This window comes from Tenebrio molitor, chromosome 6 (assembly GCF_963966145.1).
Source record: "Tenebrio molitor chromosome 6, icTenMoli1.1, whole genome shotgun sequence".
Taxonomy (NCBI): Eukaryota; Metazoa; Arthropoda; class Insecta; order Coleoptera; family Tenebrionidae; genus Tenebrio; species Tenebrio molitor.
The window spans coordinates 13,366,639-13,387,970 of NC_091051.1; the positions used below are offsets into that span (position 1 = coordinate 13,366,639).

Here is a 21,332-nt window from a genome sequence, read left to right on the forward strand (position 1 = left end):
CAAGTTCACCAGGCTTTGTAAACATTTGTTTAAAGAGAACTTTGCTATCTATACTTAATTCTTTTTTTTTTTTTAAGATTACACAATTTTTTTTTAATTGGTTGGATATTTTATCGATTTTTCCGGCATACCATTCTCAGAATACTCCATAAAAAATTCAGTGCTTGCATTTGTTTATTTTGTATTTTTGTATCTTGTTGAAATACATATTGAAGGTATTTTACATTCATAACTGGATGATTTAATTTTTAATAAAAACAGGAGGAAAAAAAATCTATAAACATTTATTATTGGAAATAAGAATTATATTAATGTACTAAATTGCCTGTTTTTTAAAAATTATGTGTGCATATTTATGAGATACGTGTTTAATGTATGGACTTAATCGAAGCTTTAATTATGTGATTTTATTTAAATTTGGTCAGGGATTTTGTAAAAAGGAACCAGTTGCAAAAATCTATCCTATTAAAACCTTGCTGGCTGGAATTACAAAAAAGAAATTTACTGAATGACGAGCACAACTGGAATATATTAAAAAATTCCCATTAAACTTACTCTCTACAGGAATACATTTCATAATGTTTTAATTTAATAATTTATACCTCTGCCATAAAAACCGGGTATAACTTTGATATAATAATTTATAATAATATATATGTCCTATAAACAAGAAAAAAATTTTGTTGAGAAATTCCATTTCAAGCTGCCTACAAAAATGCTGCATAATCATCTTATAACTAAGCAAATTTAATTTTAGAAACTATTTTTTCTCATGTTGCATCAATTTTCGAAGTAATAACAGTTCACAAGGTGGTAACTTGTTGTAGAAAATCTTTTTAATGGTATAAAATTTTTAGTATCAAATTCGTTTTCTCGTCGAAATGATTAAACGAGTTTCGTAAGTTTCTTGACACTCCAAAAAAATTCTACAACCAAATACGTTATTACCAGTGCGAATGCCCTTATTTTGCAAGTTCAAGAACCTTCACAAAAATTAATTTATTAGATCTAGATGTGTGGTAGACTAGCTAATTAGGAGATGTGTATCCAGTAATTTAAAATAAATAATTGCTACCGGTGGAACTAAAACATAATTACACATAAAAAATCGGTGTCAAATAAATAAATATGAATGAGAATTATTAATAAATTGTCCTATATACAGCGTTACTAAGTGGGGAAAATTAATTTACAATATGCAAATATAGATAAGAAGATGTAAAACTAAATAATGGCGCCTAAACAAAATAAAAAACTGCAAACTCTAGGGGGAACCTACTTAGCCCAATATTTGTTTTTCCGTTACGTATTTAGTTAATTGTTAATTTAACACTACGAAAGTAAATAATACTCGGTCGTAAAATAAACTAATAAAGTGTCGTAATATTTGGGCGCAAAAGTGTAAAATATTTGGTGAGCAGACTTAGGTACTTGTTGACGTTGTTGGCGCAAAATCGTCGAAAAATAAAAATCTCACGATTTGATGTATGTGCATTTAAATCAGCGAGCCTCGATTATAAAAAAATCACCCTCGATTTTAAGAGAATTCTCTATTCGAGTGTGAAACTTATAATATTCCACAATTTGCGCCTCCGCTGATGGAAAATAATATTTAATACCGCACAGCCTTGTTCAAATCGAGAACGAGATTATCCACGGTCCATCGACGAAAAATTACTTGGGGGTGTTTTCATAATTGCTTCGATGCAAAAATATGACGCGTTCTTGACCGTGATGGTATCACTGTTTTCGGTGGAAATTTCGACGCGAATTTCACCCTGAAAAGGGTCCGTTCGGTGCGAGCTTTGATGTCGGCCAGTGCTTCTAATTTTATTCAGTCCACTCTAACTCATTTATACAACACAAATGACCATTGGTCTCAGTAAATTACTTGTCAATTGCTTTCACAAAGCTCTGTAGAGTTTAATTTAAATGTTGGCACCCTCTCGTCACCGCTTTTAAGTGAAAATGCACCCCGCCCAACCAAAGAGGAAAACACCGACAATCGATGGACCGTTACGATTGTGCACACGACTAATAAATAAATAACTTTCCTATGCGAAAGCTCTCCGTGCGCTTCTTCCTCTAGTTCACGGTCGCGGAGGCGCGACCATCGACTGTAATTAACCGGTAATTACTGTAAATTACACGGATTAAGATATATACAAGAGACCCTGTATGAAAACTCGCGGAATATGCAAACTATAACAAAATAACTGATCATTTGTACACGCTGTGTGGCTGAAACGAGCACACGGAAAATAATACAATTTTATGGTCTGCTAGTTGGTCGGATGAATTTTTAATGAATTTTATCTATAAACATAAAATCCTGCCCATTAATCAACGTAATTAGGAAGTAACGCCTTGATTTTCCAATTACGTTATGATTCCTGTTATTGCGAGTTACGTGCGTGTTATTTCGTTTAATGCTATTGTGACACCGCACTCGATTGATTGTTTAACATGCAATATCGGACGATATCACTGCCAGATACGATTAGATTTCGACAGTGTGGTGTAAAAGATAGGATTTCAGGCATTTGGATGCAACAAAATCGACACGGAAAGCGGTTGTTCGAGAGGAAGAAGGGAATTTCTTCGTAAACGAAAACGATTAAAAGATATCAATTTTGCATTTGAGAAATTTATCTTGTCGCTTTTTTGGTGAAGTGAAGCGAAGAGAGTTATAAATAATTCTAAAATTGACTTGACAAAAATGTATTGACATCTTGGTACTCTAACAAAGTAAGAAAGTAGAAAAAATATTAGACATTTTAGGTGTGTAGAGATAAATCCTAAAATTAATTTTATTAAGATTAAATAAATTCATTATCAATTATCTGACAAATGCATCAAATTAATTTGTAATCGGAAAACGTATGTCGTTACTTGAACTCCATGCTCCAATAAACAAACACAGCGGGAAACACAGGTGACGTCTTGACAGTTAACATTTCGTGTAAACTATCGCAACGGTGGTTAAAGTTACAACTAATTTAAAAATTACATTATCAAAAACTTTAAAAACCAAATCAATTTTTAAATAGTAGTTTATTTGACAAGTTTGTGTGTAAATTGGGCCTTTTTTGGCACGAGTGGGCCATTTTAAAACGCGAGTAAAACGAGCGTTTTAAAGGTCCACGAGTGCCAAAAAAGGCCCAATTTACACACGAACGAATTGAATACAAGGTTTTTTTGTTCGACGAGCCCCTTAAAGGCTCCAAATCGCTTAAAACCTTTAAAATTAGCTTAACGTTTCGTTTTGACAAGTTGTCACATTTATCAAAATCCGTTCACATAGGAGAAAATTCCCAAATTCTGACAGTGTCGAACAAAAAAAGTCTTTAAAATGACGTAACTTTATATTAGATCCCACAATTGAGCATATGAATCGCACAAATTATAAATTAATTTGATCGCAGTTTTTCGTACTATTGGGGACAAATTACTTTGGTCGTCAAAGTCAGTTGACTGACATAAAGTTGTAAAGCAAGCATTAGGACGGTTAACCTTATTTTTTACTACTGTCAACCACTGTCACTGAAAAACTCATCATTGCAAAATGTTAAATACCGAAAAATGGACAACTGAAGGAGATATTCCAAGGAGGAAAAATTGAAAAGGTTTCCACAAGGCAATTTGGCCCATAGACAATCCCCCAGAAGCAAGGGAGATGATTCTAAATTTTTGAATGGTGGAAGGTGCCATATTTTTGACAAGAGAAAAGTCAATAATTTGAAATTGTCATCACTATTGACTTGACGTTAATGCTTGATTTACATTAATTTGTTTTGAAGTGACAGAAAAATGACGACCAAAGTATTTTGTCCCCAATAGTAATTTAGTAATAACTAATAAGAACCAGATTTAGGTCATGGAAAATTAGTAAACGAGTTTAAAAGTCTTAAATATTTTTTTGTAACACTGTATCAAGTATTTTGTAGCAACGTAAACATTAAAAAAAAAAGAAACAAATCCGAACTCTATTCTAATCATTTTTTAAAATTGTCTGAAAATACTTCTATATACAGTTTGAATAAGTTGGCGCAACATATCAGTTTTTGGCATTTCCCTAGTTATTAATTTTTCATAGAGTTAAATTAATTTGCTCGAGTTTTCAACGGTGTTAAAAAGTTTTAATCGTTTGTATTTTTACTATTTTCTATATGGAAATTGATGCACAACGTGTTGTAGAAATAAGTACATTAATTTTAACTAGTGACAGAACGAACGTATCAATCGGTACAAAATGTTTCTCGTTATCTTTAGTTAACGAATTAAAATTGTTGAAAGACATATTTCATTACCGCTTGGCCTATATCGATAAGTGATGAACAAAAAACGAATGTAAGATAACTTTTACTAGTTTTTTCTTATTTTGGACCCAGCAGCTAATTGTTATAATATTATATGATAAATCTGGAACAGTGAAATGGAAATGATGGTGATAAATGAAAATAATTTTAGTTTATTATTTGTAACTAGAATGTTATGATCATAGTTTATTGATTGTTACAATAAAATTTTCTATCATCTTAATCACAATAAGTGTTCAATGCAACCGCCGTTATTGTCAATACAACATTGAAGCTGGCGACGAGTTGATTTTTCCACTTATTTCAAAACTATTCTATTGCTGCGAATCGTTGTCCTTTATGTACCCTCTCAAAAAGAAATCACACGGAGTTAGGTCAGACGATTTCCCTGCAAGGGACACTCCAGGACCATTTCGTCCAATCACTTCGTACAGGAAAATTTGCGTTTAGAGAATTTCATACATTGTGCATTGTGCATTGTGGCATTGTGGCATTAGCACCATTATGTTGATACCCACATGTTTGCATTAATTTTAAGAGAGACATCTTATAATAACTGAACGAGCACGTTATTTAAAACATTTTTTCCATGAGCATTGAATTTCAGTGGTCTTTGCTCACTGAAAATTGTGAGCAAAGATGGCAATTGAATCACTAGTGAGGAAAACATATTTTCTCACTAGTGAGCAAAGTGAATGTTTTGCGAGTTTGTCGATAGAGGGCGCCAAATATGTTGTACTGAAAAAAAATACTTTCTGAATAATAATAACTAAAGCTTGTCTTATTTTTGACTTATTTAAAAAAATTTAATCTCTTATTTAAATTTCAATTCACGAAAAAACGTGAAATTGCTTGGGGTAAACTTCTGGAAAACCAATCACAAACACGCAACGCCTAACAACATAACCTCTTTTGTTTGGAATTTTGTTGATCCACGTTTTGTTGTGAAAAACTGTTTTCGTGATTTTCCTGTTGGGATAATTTTGTAGAAGTTATTGTTTCAGTAATTTTAACAGTTATGAAAAATACTGATGCAGATAGATAATATAATATAATATGTACAGTTTACGTTAATATAACCTCATTTTTTACTCTTGTCATGTTTTGTCATTTTGATCAATTTACATTAAAAAATAGTAATTTGAGGCATAATAAGCGGTAGGCAGCAGGTGAAAATGACTCACTGCAATTAACTCAAAATTCAAAAAGTGACAAAAAAATGCTGCCCGAAATCTCAATACCGCGGCTCATTTTATGATCATGGAAAAAATCAGATTCAACACGCATGAGCAAATGTGCATTTAATCACTTGTCCAGTTGGGACCCTCGCCTACGGCTCGTGATTAAATGCACTACTTTGCTCACTTGTATTGAAAATAGCTATTTAAGTATGCTTCTTAAAATTGACGCCTGCGAGGTAAATGATCAGCTTGCAAAAACTGAACTTTTGGGTCATGAATCATGACACCGGATACACTTGTGCTTTTAGTACTCTTCAAGATTTTCGCATGCTCCAACGCCAGTCTTCGAGTACTGATCCTTAGTTCAGCTCGGACAGCCTTGTCATCGTTTTCAATTGGCACAGGACGTGGTCTACACCACGCTCCTGTGGGGTGCAGTCTTAAAGGATCCAAGGATCCGTAATCTCGGAGATGCTGCACCACATACAGAAATGTACGCACTTTAGGGAAGGGAATCCCGTTGCATTCTTTCAGGCAGGGCCGGATTGCGGCGATGGTCAGCTTATAAATCTCCCGTTTAAAATGTATAGTGTTCCCATTCCCATTTCTAATTTGGTTTTACTACCAGCCCTGTTGCCAGGGAGTTAAATACCCCGACAATAGGCAACTACCGCCATAAATCCTAGGACTGTAAAAGAAGGTCTGTTGTCTGTTGTCTGACCAGGCTACAATATCATCACGTCTATTGCCAAAACCGCAACCCCAATTTCTAATAATTACAATTGCACTGCCATAAAACCAAATTATAAAGGGGAAAACTATACCTGAAAAGGTGATGGCCGGGTACAGTGGTGGTAGTAACATTCGGGTAAAAAATTATCATAATCTTATCTCTTCTTTCCAAAGTTTTGCAACCTCATGGCTGTGCAATCCATCGCTTTTTAATAAAAAAAAAAATTAGACTTTCATCTACATAGATTTTTGCATGGTAGCTCTTCACTGTGCAACACCATTTCACACCTTGTTTAGTACCATTTTTTTCCAGAGTATGTATTTAAAAGACTCTAAAAGAATCAAATCTTTACCACCTTTACTAGAAATATCACTTCCATTTTCACTTCTCCACTTGTGTCGTTCACTAATATAAGACTAATCATAATTTTGAAAAGCTGGATATTTATAACATTGCTTTTGCACATTTTAGGATTAAATATCTCTTCCAAAAAAAAAAGAGGAGTAATTTCCCTGACCGGTCGCACTCCGCCCTATACCTTCTCAGGTACAATTTCAAATCCGCCGTAAAACGGCCATACAGGGTAAGTATGACCATCGCCGCAAACGGGCCACATCGATTCCTTGGGCTCGAACAGACTTCCTGGAAGCTTCACCATAACACAAATCTAATTCTCAAATTCTAAATCAAGAATCAAGGAATCACCAAACGTAAGACAGCCATTATAAAATTTATGTTCTTATCAATCTATCTCGGTCGCAACAGGCAAAGAAATGTGTATTCTAAAAACACGATAGGTGCTTGTTTATGCACTTGATATAAACAATTATTTCAGGGTCACTGTCACTGGGTCAAATTACTTGATACATGGATGGATGGCTCGTTAATTTATGGGGGTAAAATGTTCTGCGATTAGTTAAAATTAATGTACTTATTTTTGGGACAGTTGTCTTTCACGGGCTGCAACAATGGCACAACTCGAAAAATCACTTTTTAGGAGAACAGCCTTTAAATTTCTTACGAAAACATAGCCCAGAATAGCAACTTCTTCTGCTATTTGTAGTTTCAATATTGAATTAACAGATATGCCAGTGTGGCTACCGGAAAGATGACTAGTTTGTCACATTGGAATTTATAGTAACTACAAAATCGTATTTTTGAGTTCCACTGTGAGAAATGAAGATGCTGATGTAGATAAGACAAGTGACAGAATTTTCAATTTTATGATTTTTTTAATTATTATTTTTGGTCTCAGAGAAAAAAGTGTTACTGATATTAAGATAGCAAATACAGTGAAAAGACTGGTTGTGAAAAATTATGTGATTTCAACGGAAGTGATGCTTTTGTTTGTAGCCTGCGGAATTATAAGTTAATAATTTATTCTAATATTTACGAATTCACTTTATATAACAAATAAATAGTTGTCATCAGTATTTAGGTAGATCCGTTTGGACAATATTAAATATTCTCTATTCGCTCTCATTCACATAAGTCAAAGAAAAATATAAATTTAGACTTCATTTTGGTCTCTTTTGCAGCAAACATAAAATAAAAATACATATTCAAATAATTGTGCCAGAATGTTGAGTTCCAACTCTAAATATGTGTATATTTCTTTAAATCGTAAAACATCTTTCAAAGTGTTATGATTATGAATATCTTCATTGTTCAAGTTATTAGGGTTATTTATAACTTTTCTGACAATAATTTCTAGTTATTGTCCAAAATCATTTTCAGGTTACGTAACTCTACAGTTTACCTAACCTAAATAAAGTAAATTAAAAAATAATTTCTTGTCTTAACAAGGACTTACACATCTTGAATATTAGAAAATAAGTAAATCCCTTCTGCGAAAATAAGTCATTTACAAAAATTGTTGATAAAGGTCTAAATACACATGGGCGTCTGTTTAACTCTAAAAAACACCGTTGGACAACTTAAAGCCCATTTTATTTTATTACAAATGAATAGTATTTATTCAATGAGTCTATTTTTCCGTAGATATATTTTTATAAATTTTTATCTGAGGTGATTATCTGATCTAAAAAAATAAAAACAGTTTTTTTTTTGGCGTAAAATCTGTGCCTTTGTGCTTAGCACAGGCGTTGTCGATTCAATAAAAAATCGTGTTTGTGCGGTCTCGAGATTAAATAAATCCCGATGTCAGGTTGCGGGGATCTTATCAATGGGAATAATTTAAAAGTGTCACGGGATATCTATAGGCTCTGGCCTAATATGAAAATATTAAAAATCCCACTGAAATCCTTTTAAATGCCATATTAAAACGAATTAGCATGAAAATGGTTTGACAGCTGAATACTGCGAGGCTCTTTTTAAAGAGAAAACGCCTCGAGCTCGAGTCTAGAAATGCACTGAAATACTGAATTTCCATTCATATTCATCCTGTACACTGCCAATTATTAGCGGGTTTGTTTGTTTGACTGAATTTGTATGCATGGAATAAATGATACTGCCCTGTTATCATATATGTATCGCTTTTGCTCTAATTGACTACACTCGTCATATATTTGAGCTGATAGCGGTTTTTGTACGATACGGAACATCATTTATGCCACAGCGACCAGCCAATTTTTACATTTTTACCTTTGAACAATTCCTCGACCATTATTATTACCTCATGTAATATGAATACGCGCTAGTTAAATTTGATTCGTTCTCCTATCCTGTCTACTGTCGATTTGTGATTGATACAAACAACACCAGATACTACCAATTTATCCAATTTATCCGCCGATATTTTTACCACTTTTATTATTTGTTCCAACGGTCGCTGACTTTTACCAATAAGATCTAATGTTACCTGTGGCAGCGACGGAAAGGACCAAACCAAGACATTAGATTTGACAACTGTTATAACGAATAGAAGAAACAGAGGCGACATTCGTAGCTAATGGTCTCTTGTTTGACTCCGGTCGGGTTTCCGGCACGTGACTTCCGGACTCTAATGCAACCGTTCCTACGACTCGAATTACTCACCCTCTGCCATCTCGACGAAAATAAAATAATTATTTAGTCGGCGGTTGATTTTTAATAATCCACACACGACACAACAATCAGAATTAATTTACTCCAGGAAAAATAATATTGATTTCGAATTTGATGTAATTTCCGGTGTATCCTCAAAGGAAATAAAATGGAAGCGTGACTACTTCGTCCCCGCAAACTCCGTACACCCCAAATGAATTACGTTTTTACATCGGCGATTTCTGACGTTTGTATGCTTTGTGCAACAATTATACACAGCCGGAAGCCGTTTATTTCATTATTATTACGCTTCTTCCTATTCTTATCTTTTATCAGTAGTGTTTATACATATTTACAGGTGGTTATTTTTAAGTGAGAAAGTTTAACACGGTTTTAAGGCCCCCATCCTGTGTGGATTGCCCCTAATTTGGGTTCGTTGCGTCCGATCTCTTATGCTGATACTCCAACATTACAAGTGTAAAATGATAATTATTTTATCTGATTTCATTTTCTCCTACAGTTTGATTATGATAATGAGTACATTACGATCGTTAATCTTGGTCATTTGTATCTGTCGGCAACAACAAGAAAGATTCTTGTTTTTCTTCAATGAGCCATGTTTTTCTGATTCGAAAACGTTACAACTTTAGATGTTTAGTGGGTTTTTAACAAATGATCTAGGATCTTAATAACAGTTTTATTAATAACGCATAGATATGGAAAATTTATGTTTCATTTTTTCAACTTCGTATGGAAAAAATTATTTGCTTTTAGTACGAGGGGAGATTTTTATATTATCTACCTAGTTGGGAGTTGGGAGAAGAGTAATATTTTATTTTTCAACATTGATCCATTAACTGTTAGAGGTGTTGGATTCTCTCATGGGCTGTGACCTTGGAAATATCTGCGCGAAGGCGGAGCGATAAACCAGTGAAAACTCTGAATCTGTAAATGTAAATGTAAACTGAAAACGTCGACAACTTTACATGCAAATTGACGAGAGAGAGAGAGAGACAATGAATGTCGATGTTTTCCAATCGGTTTGTAGCGCCTACTTGAGACCGATATTCGTCGTTTGGGCAGATATGACTCATAGCCCATGAGAAAATCCAAGACCTCTACACATTTATTCCAACGTTTTTCCAATGAGGCTATGCCTTCAAAAAAAGTTATTTTGATAAGTCCTCAAACAATTCCTCCACTGCTAGGTATTCACCTTAAGAAAAACGACGTCCCCTCAAGTGCTTTTTTTAGTTTAGGAAAAAGATAATTGTCATTAGGTGCCAAATCTGGGCTGGATGGTGGATGTTCCATCTCTACAAAGGCGCACTCCTCGATTGCTTCACGAACTTGGCGAGCTTTGTGAACTCTTCATTTGTCATGAAGCAGCTTTCCTGATGAATGCTGCGTTCTTGAATTTTTTTGGCGTTGAAGATCCCTTGTGTATAATTTTCGAAAAAATCTCTTCGTCGTCAGTCAAAGCCCTCAAGTTTTCTTCGCAAATGTGTTGCCGCCACAGTTTTCGTTCGGGATTAAGCAATTTCGGAATCCAACGTGCTGAGACCTTATTCATTTTTAAATCTTCATGCAACATTTTTAGTTCTGTAGCTTCTGATATCCCTACTTCAAAGAACGAAGAACATAATTTCTGACACATCGAAACACCCTTTACTGATCCCTGTAATTTTTACAGCCCTTGCCCGTTGCAGATGGGCTAGTTTAATTTTTGAAGATCTCATCGTAATTAAGAAGGGTCAGTTTTTGATTTGCCAGGAGCGGGTTCACGAGGTGAACAGGTGCTCGCGGTGGCCACACTAGGTCCACGGACACAGTTTTAGATTTATGGTCGGAGGTCGGTCCCGGCCGAGGGTGGCTTCTGTCGACAAAAACCGGGTTGAATTTGTATGTTGTATTTGTAGATAAGTTATCGAGAGCATTCGTAATGCGTCCCTGGCTTTATGATTTATTTTAGCGGTGTGGCAACGACACGGGGCCTCATCAATCTAGCCCGGCTTTCCTGAGATAGCTCGGGACGATGACATCTTCGTGACGGACGACTCTCCGTTTCCAATCGATGCGCCTTGTTGTGACATCGTCGAGGGGCGAAATATAAAGTGTTCAGCGACTTACGGGGAAACTTAATATGTCAACAGTCGGGCCATCGACGGACGAAGGGGTTGCAACAGCGCGCCGACATAATCGAAGAATTAAGCGAACGGCCACGCTAACGAGGCAATCGACGTAATTACACCTAACGGGGATGTTGGTATCGTAAAAAATCACTCGCCCTGAAAGAAAAATGCGGAGCCCGTACGTGTAAGACAAGCCGAACGAGATGAGTAATAGCCTGTTTAAAATGTGCACAACAATGCTAATAACGACAATTAATTCATTTTTCATACGTGTTATTATGGGAAGAAAAATCGCCTGATGTGTGGTATTCCGTCGAGATAAAGAGGGACCGGATGTCCGGAACAACACGGCAGACAGATGATAATTGCCGCTAATCGGTGTGAACGGGATAATTTATTGCAGAGTTTTTAGGAGAAAATGCGTCGAAACAAGACGGAAACTCTCCGGCCCTCGACTTAGTCACCCCTGAAGAAGAAGTACAAGTGTTGCGGGGGTTAGTTGCTTATTGCCTTTTCTATTGCCAGTTTGACCTTTCCGAAATGCCAGTCTCGAATTACTGTCTCAAGACGACTGCAGTATTTAAGCTCGATTTATATCGTGATAATAGCGGATCTTGCATTGTCTGTTTTTAAAAAGAATTCAAAGGTCGACCAGCTTGTTGAATTTTCGCAACAACTCCGGACCCATTATTAAATGATGGATTAATTGTTTATTTAAGATGTTCGTGCGATCTCTAATTAAATCGGCGCCCATTGAAAAACTTTCCTATTCAATGTATACCCACAGAGTATGAGCGCGGCGACCACTCAAAAACGGGAGAAACATTTTATTTTGAAACAATGCCGTCTGCATAACAACAAAGATCGCGAACAATATTGTCTGGGAACGTAACAATGAAATCGGTATCGCTTACCTCTGATTTTTTGTTCGTCGACCAGTTGTCTTTCTAAGTTGTCTTTCACTTCCCTTTCTCTCAGGACGTCCATCTTCAGTTCGGCTGGAACAAAGGAGAAAATCTTTAATTGTTCCGGTATTGTAATGGTATTTGTGGTGGTTTCTGTTTCTGTTTCTTTGTACTGTCGCGCCTATTCAGAAAAGCGACCGACCTCTTCAAAGCACTCTTAATTACATAAAAGATCTAAAAATGTCACGAGACTGACGCACGCTTGTCTTTCATATTTTTGTGGCAAAAATATAAGACGGTTAAAAGTGTACAAATAAATTTATAATGCAAAAAATAAACCATTTTTGGAATTCTGACTAATTAATTGTACTCGAAAAAGTCTTACGTTACCAATATTTATCAATGCCATTTTCATCTGTAACATTTATTCCTTTATCTTCAAGCGATCGAAATCACGCCTCTGTGTATCTCTATAGAAACGGTTGAAGTGGCTTTTTTTGTAACCGGACTTGAAACACTTCAAATCCTAGGAGTCCAAAATGTCCGCAGGCGGCTCGACCGAGTCAAATAAATGTAAGGTCATTTGAAGCATTTCTTACGATTTATTCTAAAAAAGCGAAATAACGAAATTATTGCCCAATATTTAACCTGTACCACTGTAGTTTAACACGAGTCGCCCATGTGCACGGATGACAGATGTCAAAATCAAAAATAGCAAGATGGCCGTTCAACGTTAAAAAGTAAACTTTAGACTTTAGTAGACTTTTACTAATATTATTGAACCTTCAAGTACTAAAAATATTGCAAGAAGAGAAGTAGGAAGTATAAATACTGATGCCTTAAAAATTGTAAGTTTGAAAATTGTCATTTTACTGTAACTGTAGCAAAAGAACATAAATGAGTTCATGTCCGATTTTTTGTTGTGATCCGCTTGAAGATAAAATAGTACATATACAGGGTGTCTCAGCTAAGATTTTCGAGCCTAATAACTCAGTTATTTTCTAGCGGATTTTTGTGAAATTTAAAATGCAGATATTTTAGATGGTGGAGAATAAAATCCCATTAATGCAATCACCCAAGTCTTAAAAACGTAATTTTTACGTGCTTTTTAAAATATTGAATCAATTAAGATTTACATAAAAAATTGATCGTCAATAAAAAATGCTGTATGGAAAAACTCGTCCTTGAAAGACGTCTGGTTTGCAAGAAAAAAGCAAAAAACTGTGTTAAACGTGGCTGCAAATGCAAAAACGTAGACGCGTATGAAACAAACGCGCAATTTTGCAGAATTTTGGTCATCTGACATATTTGACGTTTATCTTGCTAACCTTACAAACACTTACAAAGTTAAAGACAACATTTGGACGTAATTTATTATACTGGATGCTTTAATTCTTCCATAAAGGACTAAAACACGATCGGGGTATTTTTGCAAGGTAAATTAGTTCACGTAGGTACGCTTCCTGTGTCTTCAAATAAATTGACGACTCTCTTAACCTTACATTTTGTAAAGCCTACATTTGGATAGTGTTCCACGAGAAAATGAACTGTGTCATTGAAGTTCTTACGACACTCTCCATAGGCAAAATTGTTTTCCTTTTTCAACAATATTGAAATTTCTGCCGCTGTAGTCTATTTTTAGAGTATTTTCAATAAATTTTGACAATTTGACGTTTCTAATAAAGCGCGCCCAATTTTGACAGACTTTATAGGGTGTACATAATGTTGCTTGGCAATTAATCATCAATTGTTTCAAAAGGTAACTGCTCAAATACCTTCAAATTTTACATTAAATTTTTAACGACAAAATCTAATCTTTTCGTTGAATCAGACAAGTGATTTACTTAATTGTTTGTGTAGACCCCTATTTTTTAATGTTTAACAATCTAATAATAATCGCGAATAATTTTCGATAAAGGAAACATGTGTTAAAATTACATTTTTTAACTTGACGTAATTTTATTATTACTAATTGAACCTTCACGGTCTAAAATATCTGCATTTTAAATTTCATAAAAATCCGTTGGCAAATAACCAAGATATGAGACTCGAAAGTCTTAGCTGAGACACCCTGTATATTATTATTAAGGGTAGAAGTGAGTCCTTTTGTACTTCGCTCAGTTGCCGACCTCGAATTCGTCTCTGTCTTTAATCTCTGGGCTTAGCACAAAAGACCTCACTTCTACTCTTAATGATATAATCTACCATTGTTTTGCTTGGTCAAGTCGAGAAAATCTCTAAAAAAAATTCTGCTACAAAACAAATCTCAACCAACATAATGTTGATGTAAAATACGTAAGATATATTTTGGTAATTCAATAAATATTTTGCGTTTATCAATCCGTAAGACGTGTTTAAGATTTTTTTCAAATTTTTGTTTTGCATATGTAACCTTGTGCGATATGTGAAATCTTTATTTAACATAATTACTTTAAAGCTAATAATTACTGTGTCACGTTTACATTTTTTTCGGTAAGTTTATTAGCTTTTAATGTACCTACTTTATAATAAGTAATAACTATTCTATTAAAATTTGCGGTAAAAAATTAATTAGTCGTAAATGTTGGCTTGACGATAGATCACTGCAGAAATTGAACACTTGTGAATTTCAAGCTTATCTGTTGCATTTCAACTAGGAACTTTAGTTTTGAAATAACGAGGCAAGGATAAAGAAATACTAATTTGAACGTCCAACTGTTTGCGGATGAATAATTCAGATTGGCATAAAATGTGGCAGTTATACGACAAAAGAGACGATAATAAATTGTGGCATTACTTCGAAATGCCGTAATTGCTACAGTAAACGTTTTTGCGTGGTCAATTTAATAATTCGAGCATCTGCTCGCGTACAATTATCAGAATTATTATTAACATCTGCGTAATGAGCGTTCACGTTTCAATTAATCTATGATGCCGAATATCGATTGCGGTGATAAATTCGTACGTAGCGTTGAGGTATTTTCGTGTGGGGTGAGCGTCAAAAGAAAATAAATAATGAAAAAATGATAATGTAAAATTTCCCCGCGTTCGAATTAACAAGCTGAAAGGAAGAAAACGCGAGTAAATCTTTATCAACCTCAAAATACAGATGATAAATGGATTGCATTCATCTGTGTGTAGCGGAAGAAAGCAGTCAGTGAATTTGTAGCCGGAACGGTGGCTGCAATGAATCAATTTCTTTCTATTAGAGACCGTCTTGATGGGGATCTTTAAAGTTCTAATTACAACGAATAAATCATTCACCACCTGACACGTCTTCCACACAATTATCCGCCAAACGCAGAAATAAAGAGAGAGATCTCCTCGTCCGGAATAAAAATGTTTTCGTTCAATCTAGCCGGAAACGGGGGAAGAAAGCACGCATTTGAATAAAACACAGAGCTATTGTATACCTGAGTAAATTTCATTTTAATGGAATAATCATTTGTGCAAATATTTGAGTATTTTTTGATATTGAAATGCAAAAGCTCACTTCTTATTTCCGACTTTGTGTGCACAGCATTCGCTGAAATTTAATCAAAAAATTATGAAACACCGCTGGCGAAATGCGTTCTTATGATCGATGAGGCAAGTTCTTTAAAAATAACAACCCTCGTTTAAAAATTCCCTCCCCAATTGGATTAGCCAGTCGAAAAGTTAAAGTGGGTGATGTGCATTTCCACCGGAAAAAAACATATTTTCGATGGTTGCGTTTGCCCCAAAATGCACAATCAGAAGGGCTCATTTTCGCCACGTCAATAACATAACTTTATTTGACGCGTTGTTAGGGAAGGCGTCTCCGAAGGACGTATAAAATCGCATTACTCTCTCTCTTTATGAGATGTGTACAATAAGTTAGAGATCCAATTTGCATATGTAACCATGTACGTCTCACATTGCCGCGGCAATGTGCTTTATGGCCTAAATTTTATGCGTTTTTTGATTCGGTTATTACAGAAAGTGCTCCGCGAAGGAGGCTCAGGTCCGGAGACGGTGATGGCACTTTCAGCCCGATTGCTTTCCGGGGATCCGCCGGCACCCGGAAAGAATTCCGGATGATTGTTTCGATTCGGAATTAGCCGTTGCGCATCAGAAATTAATTTCGCGGGAGCACTAGAAATCTAATTACGCCCCAAGTAGGGGATATCAATTACATCTAATGTCACCATTAACTAAATTATTCATATTTAATTGGATCCACTCATCAAAAAGTTGGCGACTTCTGTTACAAATTATAAAATATTCAAGAATTTCTTGCGGCGGAGCTTCTCATTTCTTTTTAGTGTTATAGCGGGGCACGTTGTATCTTTTCTTTGTTAACCAATAGTGATCCTTAAGACGGCAGTTGTTAAGAAAAACGAGCCTCTAGAAAAACTCAGTCCCAGATTAGCTATTGTTCTCAGGTCGGGGGGTGATAAGAGACAGGGTGAATAAAAAATCAGCTTATTGCTAATATCAGCGCCCGCAATTATAGTAAATTGCAAGCCAAGTTGTTCCGTGCGGATTTTTACTGTCTACGGGGATATTATTTTTTATTTTATTGCTAATTGCTGCTTAACCGTTTCGCCGTTTTTTTACTTTTTAAAATATGGACCCGCAGAGGATGGCTGTGAAGTACTTTTGTGAATTAATGAATTGATGAAATTGTTAGGCGTCGCGTTTTAATCCGCCGTTTTGTGTCACAATAAACGAGGGCGTTATACATGTAATCGATAATAACAGATGAGGGCGTGCAAGAATATTTACCCTGTGTTTTCTTGGGGCGTTGAAAACGATTTTCAAAAAAAAGTAATCACCTGGACGTGTTAAATGAGATTAAATTCTCACAATTGTTAATTATTTATTTGCGGTTTTTTGAAAATTTGGAAAGTTAACAAGTAAAAAATGTCCTTTGAAAAATATAATTCTAATTTATATCTTACAATGCATGTTTTTTTTTCTTCGTTGGTGCCTTTTATACTAAGAAAAAATTATAATTGGATATTCGTGTAAAATTCCACAATTATTAATTTGATAACAAAAAGTCCCAAAGTTTCTAATAGCCGAACTAAAGCCCAAAATGCTTTTTTGTTTGATATTATCCTTCAACTTGAAGTTGGCGTAGAGATTTTTAAAACCTAAAATCAATTATTTATCATCAAAGTCTTTAATTATAATTGGATTGGATTAATAATTTTTTAGATAATGGATTTCATAGACAGTTTAAGATATTGGGGTTCCTTTAATAAGCTTGATATAAATTTGTCCTGATGAATTAAAATAGTTATTTAGGAAATGAGTGCGAGAAGACATTTTTCGTGCATGAGCGCATTATTTGAGGCACGAGCGACGAAGGAGCGAGTGCTTCATTTGCGCGAAGTGCTGATTACGTCTTCTCGCATAGAAGTTCGTACAATATTTTTTGAAACGTTATGTCTGATTTGTCGTATATCCTTTGTGAATAGGATGGCGCTTGTCCATGCACTTGCCAAAGTGTCAATCGAATTAATAGCGATTTATTTTCACTCTTTCGAAATTTTCATCATTCAAATTGGAGAAATGGTGGTGCCCGAACATCGATTTCGCGCACTACTGTGCGATTGCGAAATGTCATTTTGAAGGTAGTGAGTTCAAAAATTAATTTATGACAACCAAGGAGTTATCTGCAAAAATAAACTGAGACACTTAACCACCTGTTTTTCAAAATCTCTGTTCGTACCTAATCTCAGGTCTTGGAGTTGCAAAGAGCTTTTGCCTAAAAGTACAGTGTAACAATCTCAAAGAGGAATAATAAATAAAGAGGAAGTTATCTGCAAATAAGTTATCGAAATACGCCAGTCTTACCAAATTACCGTCAGCAAGTTTTTCTGAAGAATTGCGCCAAGAAATTTTACTTGTTTTAAAAAGAGTAATCCAGATTTAAAACTGCGTCCACAAATTGACATTTGATAAAAAAAAAATGAAGTTTATCTTGGAAGATGGTGCCAGGAGGTAATGGTGCGAAACTTGCTCACTCATTTTTTTCTACTCATAACTTCAAAATAGGTATTTCCCGGTTGTCCTCGGAGTGCGGGAAAAACGATTTCCCGCACGCCGTGTCTTTTACTTTGCAGCAGAAACCAGGGGAAATTACATTGTAAGTTGTCAATTCACTTTAAACAAAATGGACGTTTCGTCACTTGTTGTAACATTAATTTTCATCAACACAATAATAGTAGTTTATTTGACGAGTTTGTGTGTAAATTGGGCCTTTTTTGGCACGCGTGGGCCATTTTACAACGCGAGTGAAACGAGCCCCTTAAAGACTCCAAATCACTTAAAACCTTTAAAATTAGCTTGACGTTTCGTTTTGACAAGTTGTGACATTTATCAAAATCCGTTCACATACGAGAAAATTCTCAAATTCTGACAGTGGTCAAACAGGCCGTGATTTTCTCTCTCTTTTACAAAAACAAGCTGTCTCTTTGTTGCATTGTCATTTGTTTCAGACACATAATCTCACTTTTACATAATTTTACATTAAATAATGAATTTAAAGTAAAAAACATATCTTTTTATATAGTTACATATATTGAAAGCTGATCGAACTACATATCTTCGATATCATTATCGATTTGTGACAGATTCACATAAACAAAAACAGCTAATATCGATGAACAGTCAGTCAACAGATTCTTGTCTTGGCCGCTGAAATTTGAATTGAAAACGTTCCCTTCCGCTTTACCATCCTTTAATCCTTCTAAAATATTCTGCGGTGCATATTTCGGAGTTTGCTTTCTTCAGATAGCAAAAGGTCTGAAATCCGAGGGCAAATTTAACTCCGTGGGCGTATTTCCTGCAAGCTCGGGGTCGAAAAGGCACGAATGCATTAACCGCAGGCCACAGGTAGTCAATTACATATCCGTTTACAGATCCACACGAATCAAACAGACATCCACACTTGTTGCTGCGAATATCAATTCCCTATCTCTATTTGATTATGGAAATGGACTGAACATATGGAACTGATACCGCTAAATGATACATTACATTTGTATCACGGTGGCACATCAAGTGCTACATTTTATCGCTTATTCATTGTTTATTTAATTATTACTGCACCATTTCGATATTTACCGATGGCCTGATACGTAACTAATCCCCGCGTCAACGCGCGATCGAATTTTTATTTGTTTTGTGGACGCGGTTCGGCGGTCGAACCGCAAAGTTTAGCTCGGCGGTCTTCCGATGAGTGAGTTAATTCCTTAGATATGGCGAATTATCCATTACACGGATTTGCGCATATTAAATCAATGTAGCAGACGACGTAACATACGAATGCGATAAGAAAACAGCCATTGTCAATACTTGATATTTCACATTAAAAGCCGTTTGATGCTAATGGAATACTGCACAGTCCAGGTGCCGATCGAGTGTTGTTTATCACTTATCAGTCCTTTGGCGTTATTTCCGATTGATTGTTTGGCCAAAAAAGTCGAAGCCATTAAAAGCTTTAGATTAAAAGTCTGTACGGATAAATAATAAGTACCAGAGACAATTGGATGAGGTGCGACCAAATTTAAATGTATCTACTCGACGGGTGCTAATGGGTGGAAAAGCTCTGACGAAAGACCGCCGAAGACATGAGAACCGGACCTGGAGATTAGCTGTTCAGGTTTTATTTTCGAAATCGTAAAGATTAAGATTGTTATCTGGCCGTTTGGCCAATTCGGATTTGAAATATTTTACGAGGAGCCGAGGTGCCAATTATTGATGACACCACGTCAGAGATGGTTCTGGTATGATTAAAGATTAAACTAGAACTAATAACACGGAATACCGTGAGATCGGAAAAATTATTGAGGTATGTACGTGGAGATGATGTTGATACAGAGGCCTTAAGTGGTTTTCTCACCTTAATTTGGTCGCACCCCATCATTTTTAGTGCGTAGGAATTTTGAGAATTTAGAGTATGTATTATTGAGTCATCCGATACTGATACATTGAAAAATATTTTGTTTCTTAGTTTATTATTTCATGCAACATGCTTAGGTATACATTGTGGCATTTATTATTAAACCATTTAATAGGAAGGAAGAAACTGTCAACTGAATGGACTGTGCAGTGCCTCGGTAATACAGAAAAAAAAATTGGAAACAATGTTGAAGGTAAAAATTTAATAAATAATAATAATAATAAGTAAAGTATAATCAACACACAGCTAGTTTATGAATTTAAAAGAATTTTATTTTGCAAATTTTACCTTTGCTGCATTAAAGCGAAAGTATTCAATATGTACGTATTGCGTGTTCACTTAAATTTCCGGTCAAAGTTGGTGCTGAAGAGTCGATTGTGAACGCACCACTCGTATAAAAACGTAAGATTTAAACAGCTGATCCGTGATCTGTAATCCGTAGTGCGTTCACAATCGACTCTTCAATGCCAACTTTGACCGGAAATTTAAATGAACACCTGATACAAATACATATGTAAGAAAATGTATTACAAATTACAAATCCGCAAAAATTAAAAAAAAAAGTTTTATCAATACATATTTTTAATAAAGCAAAAGAATGTGCAATTATTTTGTTAACTTTAAAAAAAAAATCAAGTGATTCTAAAAATATTTTTTAAATCGAAACAAAAAAGAATTAAATTCCTTTTGGTGTCACCAAATATGACCAGCTAGATACATCAAATTGTTACATAAATTTAAGATCTTGTCTTGGTTCACATCAATCACATCAGATAATCTAGGCTTTAACCATCTAATTAATCAGTTTAGTGATTTTATCAAAATATTTTCTAAAAACATTTTCACTAAATTCTTGAAGGAGAATTTATTTCCTAATTTAGTATGTAAGTTACGATGTATTCCTTTAGTTAATTATTAATTATAAATTTACATTTTCTGTTGAAATCTTGACTGTTTCTGTGTATGAAATAAGCTTTCTATGGTACTAAAATGAGTTCAATGAAAACAAAAAAGTATCTTTGTAAAAAGTACATACATCAAATCTGGAAATTCAATGAGCACTCTGAGATATTTTAAATAATTTTTAGAAAATTTAAAAAAAATTGGAAAATATAATTATACTTAATTACTTTGCCCAAATTCTGTTATTTTGTTTGGCAATCAA

At 34.9% G+C, this 21,332-nt stretch overlaps 1 protein-coding gene across 6 annotated transcripts in view; it reads right to left on the bottom strand.

Moving 5' to 3' along the window:
• Positions 1-21,332, bottom strand: part of dac (dachshund) — a 191,647-nt gene that overhangs the window by 50,677 nt on the left and 119,638 nt on the right. For all 6 annotated transcript variants that reach the window (XM_069050712.1, XM_069050710.1, XM_069050708.1 and 3 more), the window contains one exon: positions 12,265-12,348. In XM_069050712.1, the coding sequence (XP_068906813.1) occupies positions 12,265-12,348 (84 nt within the window). The remainder of the gene's footprint in view (positions 1-12,264; positions 12,349-21,332) is intronic.